Source organism: Mycothermus thermophilus (assembly GCF_041956435.1).
Source record: "Mycothermus thermophilus strain CBS 625.91 unplaced genomic scaffold VTJ04scaffold_2, whole genome shotgun sequence".
Classification (NCBI taxonomy): domain Eukaryota; kingdom Fungi; phylum Ascomycota; class Sordariomycetes; order Sordariales; family Chaetomiaceae; genus Mycothermus; species Mycothermus thermophilus.
The window spans coordinates 1528132-1535397 of record NW_027191428.1 but is presented as its reverse complement, the minus strand read 5'-3'; the positions used below and the strand labels follow the sequence as shown (position 1 = coordinate 1535397).

At 57.0% G+C, this 7266-nt stretch overlaps 4 protein-coding genes across 4 annotated transcripts in view; 2 read left to right on the top strand and 2 right to left on the bottom strand.

Annotated features, from left to right (window-relative positions):
• Nucleotides 1-255: 255 nt before the first annotated feature.
• Nucleotides 256-2142, bottom strand: VTJ04DRAFT_2697 (uncharacterized protein; the record flags this gene model as incomplete). The annotated part of the gene is made up of 1 exon (XM_069360514.1): nucleotides 256-2142. One exon carries the CDS (start codon nucleotides 2140-2142, stop codon nucleotides 256-258), a length of 1887 nt encoding a protein of 628 aa, XP_069221218.1.
• A 1558-nt stretch (nucleotides 2143-3700) lies between these two features.
• VTJ04DRAFT_2696 (uncharacterized protein) lies at nucleotides 3701-4663 on the top strand (the record flags this gene model as incomplete). The annotated part of the gene is made up of 1 exon (XM_069360513.1): nucleotides 3701-4663. The coding sequence occupies one exon, from the start codon at nucleotides 3701-3703 to the stop codon at nucleotides 4661-4663; it is 963 nt and encodes a 320-aa protein (XP_069221217.1).
• Nucleotides 4664-4807: 144 nt separating this feature from the next.
• Nucleotides 4808-5757, bottom strand: VTJ04DRAFT_2695 (mitochondrial 54S ribosomal protein uL1m; the record flags this gene model as incomplete). The annotated part of the gene is made up of 2 exons (XM_069360512.1): nucleotides 4808-5471; nucleotides 5537-5757. The coding sequence occupies 2 exons, from the start codon at nucleotides 5755-5757 to the stop codon at nucleotides 4808-4810; spliced, it is 885 nt and encodes a 294-aa protein (XP_069221216.1).
• Nucleotides 5758-6296: 539 nt separating this feature from the next.
• VTJ04DRAFT_2694 (uncharacterized protein) overlaps nucleotides 6297-7266 on the top strand; it is a gene marked incomplete at both ends in the record, with an annotated part of 1800 nt that continues 830 nt past the window's right edge. The window contains one exon of the mRNA XM_069360511.1: nucleotides 6297-7257. Within this exon, the coding sequence (XP_069221215.1) occupies nucleotides 6297-7257 (961 nt within the window). The remainder of the gene's footprint in view (nucleotides 7258-7266) is intronic.

The following is a 7266-nucleotide window of genomic DNA, read 5'->3' as shown; positions in this document are numbered from 1 at the left end:
TATACCTGCCGTTGCAGACGAGGACTCAAGCAACTTGGCAGCAGCAGGTTCCTGGTGTCTGTATTCTCTGTCTTGGGACTTCGGTTCATGGCCATAGCAGTAGATAAACCGTAACTACCACCAACAAGCCCAACACCCATACTTCTCATGGCGGTTTACCGTACCTAAATCAGGTAGGTAGGTAATATATACAACTGGTTTTATCGTCTCCGGCATGCCTTTCCCCCCTCCGTTTTTGTTTTTGCGTGCTTGTTCTTACTCCCCCCTACCAAACCTAATATCGAAGTCCTTCAATACACTCATAATGCTAGCTGCCTCAACTTCAATCGGAGCGCGAGCTGACCCCGCACTACCACCATGGCCGGCCCCCAAACCACCAGTCGGCCGTGGGACAGGCAGAGCTTTGAGCTTGGGCAGCCATGACCCAATATCATCGGCCGCTTCGTCAAAGTGTCGGTGGCTGGCAAGCGTCTTGTAGGCGTCGGCGCAGGAAAGGCTGAGACCCAGACTAGGAAGCTTGGTTGTACTACCGGATGATGCTTGTTGTTGAGCATCCGAACTGCTGCCGCCAGATTTGCAGCACCCGCCCGGTCCGCCACCGCCGCAACATCCACCACCATTGCTGTTAATGCTGTTGTTCTTCTCGAAGTTTGCCGCAAGGGAACGGCAGAAGAGGCCTGACTTTGGGTCCGCCAGACATTGGGCACAAGTGCCAGGTCCATTGGGACCACAGCTGCTTGACGACGGAACCGCCGTCGTAGTCGTACTGTTTGTGGGCTTTTGCTGTCGTTGCGACCCCTGTAACCTCGGCAGCTTGATCGCACCCGTAGCAGTTACCTCCATTGGAAGAGGGACGACATCATTCTCCGAAGGAGGTGGGGTATGCGTCTGCGTTTGTTCTGAGACCAGAGATGAATTGGGGGCTGGAAGCGGTGCCGACAACATGGCGTCAGCGCACACACAGTAGCTTCCATCCTTGCAGAAGCCACAGGGATCGCGGGGTTCGATGGAAGTGAGGGGTTGTAAATGGGCGTCGCTTGGCGGGGTGAATAGCGATTGCGTTGTCGCGGTTGTACGCTGTGTTTGTGAGGAAAAGAGGGCAGTGAAGTCCGTTTCCATAGCGACGCCAGCGTCGGATCGCTGCCGCTTTTCCTCAGGGGATGTTGGTGGAGGGGTGCCGGCCGGCAACGGCCTTTTCAGATCACCAGAAGCTGTCGTGGGTTGAAGTGCCTCTTCGAGACACTCGCATCTCGAGCCCAACGTGCACTTGCCACAACCCACGGTGAGCTCAACCGAGCGTAGGACCTCCTCTGCGCATGGACAAGACCCTGTCGATTGGCAAGTGCCACATCCGAGGCTCACGGATGTGGAGGTGTCAGGTGGTGAAACAATATTAGCAATGGAGAAGGGCTGAGAAAGGGGTCGAGGTTCTGCGAGTGGAAGGGTCGACGCCGCAATGCTCCTCAACGGAGTCGGCTGCATCGATCGAACCGGCGGAGGGAGGTTAATCTGCCCATTCATAGGTAGGTCTGTCAAGCTCCCGCTTCTCGCTTCGTTCCGGGTGGCATCCCAAGATGTCATTGTTGCGGCGCGACTTTGCCGTTCCTTCTCCAACAATGCTTCCAGCATCTGGCATCGTGACTGAAGCGTTTGTGTCTCAAGCTCCAAATGATTGATGCGCTCCTGCAGTTCCCGAACCGCACGTTCGTGGTTCTCCTTCTCCTCCTCAAGTTGCTCCTCCAACTCCCCGACACGGGCCGCCCTGCGCTCGCGGAATGCTCTCTGGGCTGCTCGATTTTGGGCCTTCCTCTTGGTGGGCGGGGTATCCGTGGCCGGCTTGCGGCCGGGTTTCGGGCGAGGCGGGATGACCCATTCTTTGGTCGTCATACTCAAAGATCCGGTCAACGGTGCGGACGGCATCCCGCCCCTGGCTGCCGGTACTGCCGAAGGGCGGATGGCAATCGGGGGTGCCGCAGAACAAGACGAGCCTGGAGTGGAAACAGCAGCGGGTGATGTGGCCGTGGTAGGACTGAGCGCAGAGATAGCAGCGTCGTGGTTTGCTGTGGTGATGGACAATTGTCCTGAGGAGGCTGTATCAGATTTCCCGGCCTGAAGGGCCTGGTTCTGTGCAACAGCAGCCATGATGAAAACGAGGCTGCGATTCGTAGAGAGCCGACCGGAGGCGCGGGGTCAGCAGCTGATGGCGCAGGTCTTGTCGGCCCGGACGGACGCTGTGAGAAGAAAGGAAGAAGTGCCGTCAGTGCGGATGACTTTATGTATAAGAGCTCAACTTGATAGAAGCCGTATATGACAGGCGTAGGTTTGTCCAATCCTGAAGTACTAGTGTAGATGATGCAGAGCGGCGTTGAGGCGTCGTGGATGAGGTGATGCTTGAGAAGCCCCGCTCTGCGTTGTACAGGACTGAGAAAGGTTTTCCTCGCGGGTCCCGGCAAGGCGTATTCAGGTGTTTGATGGATTCCTAGGCAAGCCAAAACGCAAAACAGGGACGTTGTGGATGAGAGTTCAAATGGGCAATTCGGACAGACGCATCGAGGGAATTTCCCCGTGATGGGTGACGGCGTCAAAGGGGCAAAACTCAAATCAGAAAACGTAAAGCCCTTCCCCAAAATGGGACCGATGGTCGGCGCTGGATCCCAAGAAGCAACGCCAAATGAGTCGCCCGAAATGCGGAAGTTGCCTACGGTTCGGGGAAAGGAAGTGACGGCGGTGGCTCGGCGACGAACGAACGGAGCCGAACGGATGATGGGTCACACCTTCCGATTGATCAAACTGATTGATAAGATCATCTTTCACGCTAGTCCAGATACGGTCTAGCGCTGGGCTGGACTGCATCCGATCCGCACGGCTTCCATGACCTCGGGATCTCGACTTCTTTCTGCTGCAGGCAACATCCCATGAAGGAATGAATTTTTGAGGGTTTAAGTTGGACATTACCATGTGGGAGGAGCGTCGAAATTGCTGCTGTGCCTTGCCTCCATGTCAATCTCTCTTGTGAAGCTGACAAGATATGACAACCACAGAGATGCCAAGAGAGCGATATTGGTCCAGTGTCTCTCAGGGTCGTCATACTCTTTCCTTCGCGCATTTATGAGGCAAACCACATCAGCAGCTTATAGGGATCAACTGGGCCTTGGGGGCTCAGAAAACGCAGCAGCAAACGTGGGCAGAGCTTAAGGTTTAAGGATTGATACCAGGTACATCCAGATGGTGGGCTACAGAGTGTTCGGGCTAAGATGATCTTCAAGATGATCATCGACGGGAAATTAATAAGGTACATAGGCAACCGGACTGAAAGCATGGGCATTCTTTCTAATACCTCGAGCACTATTCAATGCTGAGACATGATGGCTTGAGATTCAACCAACTTGGTATCCTGGAGTTACTGCTCTTCGGGGGTCGTGAGCACCAATCCACGGTGCACCAGCCAAGTCTTGGCGTCGGCGGCTTTTGCCAAGCATCGCAGCCAGCAGCTTTGATTCATCAACAATCCACAACCTCTCCTTCGACCTACGCCCGCAACAGGTCCTCCACATCCAACACCAAAGTCGACCAAAGTAACGTGTGCCACCCAGCCGCAAATAAGCGAACTTAAAGGATGCGGCCCAACCTTTAAAACCGAGAACCCTCGCAATCCACCATCTCCCCTTCACCAAACCGCACAACACACCCATCGCACCCAATGGCCCAACTTACCCTCCCAACCCGACCGGCCCGGCCCGGGTCCTCCTCCTCTCCCTACCCCGACGACGACCTAAACAGCACAGCCTCCAGCGCCACCGACCCGACCGCCCTTCCTTTCCCTGCCGCCCTTTCCCGCTCTGACTTCCTCCAACCAGACTTCAACCCCGCCGCGTACCTCTCTTCCTTGCACGCTGCGGGCCCAGCATCGCGGCATCAAACACTTGAAGACCTTCGCGCCGAACTTCGCGACCGCGGAGCCGCTGCCCGCGCCGAACTAGTTGAGCTCGTCAACGCGCGCTATGCCGAGTTTCTACACCTTGGAGCCGGGCTGAGCGAGCAGGGCGGGTCGGACAGGGCCGCAGATGTGAGGGTTGCGCTGATGGGGTTCAGGAGGGCGGTGGAGGAGTTGAGGGGGAAGGTGAGAGAACGGAGAGCGGAGGTGGGGAAGTTGGTCGGGGAGCTGGAAGGGGTGAGATCAGCGATAGAAATGGGGAGGAGGATGTTGGAGTTGGACGAGCGCGTGAGCAGTTTGGAGGGACGACTGGAGGTTGGGGTCAAGAACACTGCTGCTGGGAGGGGCAGGAAAAGGGTCCACGAGAAGGCGGAGGAGGATGATGTCGATTTCGACGAGTTGGACGAGGATGACGATGAGGAAGAAGCAGATGCAGATGACGAGGTGGGGTTTGTCAGCAGCAGCCCTACGAAACTGGCAGCGTTGGCGGAGGAATATGTTGCAGCTGAGGGAATCGCAGACGCCTTGGGGAGGAATCTGCCGTTTGTGAGAAAGATGGAGGAGCGCATGGCCCGGTGCCGGAACACCATCCTGCTGGACCTCAGCACGGCACTGGCCGAGGCGCGCAAAGCAGGGCCCAGGGGTCATGGGCGTGTCATCAGGTATTTGGCAGTCTACCGGACACTCAATGCACAAGCGGAGGCAATCAAAGTGCTCAAAACAAAATAGCACAGCCTCGCGCCTCGGCTCGACAAGCATCTTCTCCAACAACAGAACTGGCACTGATACCCAAAACCCACGTGGCGCTTGTCCTTCATCATGGGGCATTATGATACAAGACGTACATCTATGATACAAAGCAGGATGATCCCATCACATGACACCCTGGAGATCCTCCTCTTTCAAGCTCTCGTCCGCCGGGGCAAAGAGACCGTTGAGGCTGAATCCTGGCCCGTTGGTGGAGCTCAGAACCACCTCGTCGAGTTCCTTGATGTAGTTCTCGTCGATCTTGCTAATATTCTCCTTGAGAACATTCATGAATGCCTTGATATTGTCGGACAGCATTTGCGGCGTGAAGCCAAGTTGGCCGACGGCAATTCTCACCACACCATTGCGCTCCCTGAATTCGTCGGCACCAATCAGCTCTTGGACAGTGGCCTTGAGGTTGTTGGTGATGGTCTTTGTCTTTTGGCTGGGCATGAGGCCCTTGGGGCCGAGAATCTTGCCGAGGCCGGCCTTGAGCAGGGCCTGCTGGCTATCGACGTGACAGATAAGCTTGTTGAAGGGAATGTTGCCCTGGCGGATGCTTTCAAATAGGGATTCTTGGCCAACGGCGACGGCGCCGAGCTGCTGGGCCTCGATCATGAGCGGGCTATCCTCGGGACAAATAACACCAATGCGCGTGTCGGTCTTGACAGGGAAGGGAAGGCGGATGCGGTTGCGAATGACAGGACCACTCTTGTTCGTCTTGAGTTTGACGTGCAGCTCGTACTTGACCACTGCTGGTGGCCGGCCGACTTCAAAGGCGCGGAGGTACCTGCGGAGGGGAAATTGGTCAGTGAGGTGTTCGCTTGCTAACGGAGGAGAGGCGAAAGGACTCACCTCATGGCGTCGCAGAGCGAGAACTGTTGCATTTGAGAGAGGTCGTATGTGCGGAAGGTCTTATGGGCCTTCTTCTTCTTGACCTTCTTCTTCTGGACGGACGCATGACGGACTTGCTGTGATGTTATCGCCGTCGCGGGGAGGAGGAACTTGGGTATTGTCGAGGGCGCTGCAGATATTAATGACGGCCTGGCAGGGGCTGCGAGACTGAGCCGGGCCATTGAGGCCAGACATGAGCTTAGGGAGGCCATCGTGCCGGAGATGCGCCGCTTCCAAACACTAGGCCAGCGTGGTGGTGGTGTCGCAAACCGAGTCCCGAGTGTCGAGCGTCGTCGTCCTCCTCCGTCGTCCACCTCCAACTTGATGCTCCTCCAAAAAAAGTTACCGCCGCAATCCCGGCGCCAAGACGGGGCCACGAGACTGTGGCCTTGGATTTCGGGCATCACGAGACCAGGGCCTGCCCGGCCCAGGGACCTTGGGGAGAAATGGTGGCCACACCGCCCGGCAGAATCTGCAGCCCCGCTACCCCGCCACGGCTCGGCCTGACGAGGTTGCCCCCCCCAAAAGTTTTGCTGGGACCTGAAACCAGGGAGCCTGAAGAGTCATCAACTCTGCGGCCTGGGGCGAATCTGTAGTGGAAACGGATAATCGAATATATAACGTGCCTGGCTGTTCCTGACTCTTGCAGATTTGGAATTGTTTCTCTTCCAACACTTGATACCCCCTTTCTTCCCGTTTCTTTCACAACAACTCAGCAATCATGAAGATCGACGACATCAAAGCCATTGAGCCCGAGCTCGCCGGTGATTTCCGCAAGATCGAGCCTCACCTCCAGGCCCTCGACAAGCACCTCATCCTCCGGACCTACCTCGATGGGTACTCCCTTGGCGAGGTCGACACCAAGGTCTGGCTCACACTTCGCAACAACCGTGCCGCCTACTCTTTCATCAAGCGCGGCAGCCTCGTCAACCTGGCGCGGTGGTTCCAATGGATCGAGGACAACCATCCTGAGATCCAGGCCGAAGTGAAGGCCAAGGAGGCTGCCGCCAAGGCCAAAGTTGCTGCCGCCAGCAAGGCCGGAGGTAACTACGCTCTCGCTCTGCAGGACGCCGACAAGGGCGTTGTGACGCGCTTCCTCCCCGAGCCCTCGGGCTACCTTCACATCGGCCACGCCAAGGCCGCCCTTCTCAGTGACTACTTCGCCCATCAGGCATACAACGGCAAGCTGCGCCTTCGCCTCGACGACACCAACCCGTCCAAGGAAAAGCAGGAGTACCAGGACTCCATCATTGAGGACCTGGCCATGATGGGCATCAAGCCCGACTTTGTCACCTACACCTCCGACTACTTCGATTACCTGTACGATATGTGCGTGCGCCTCATCAAGGAGGGCCACGCCTATGCCGACGACACAGACCAGGAGACGATGCGTGACCAGCGCTTCAAGGGCATTGCCTCGGCGCGCCGTGACCGCACTGTAGAGGAGAACCTGCGCATCTTCGAGCAGGAGATGAAGAATGGCACCGAGGAAGGTCTGAAGAACTGCATCCGCGCAAAGATCTCGGTCGACAACCCGAACAAGGCGATGCGCGACCCTGTCATCTACCGCTGCAACGTCGAAACTCCGCATCACCGCACCGGCACCAAGTGGAAGATCTACCCCACCTACGACTTCGCCTGCCCCGTCGTCGACAGCTATGAGGGCGTCACCCACGCGTTGCGTTCCACCG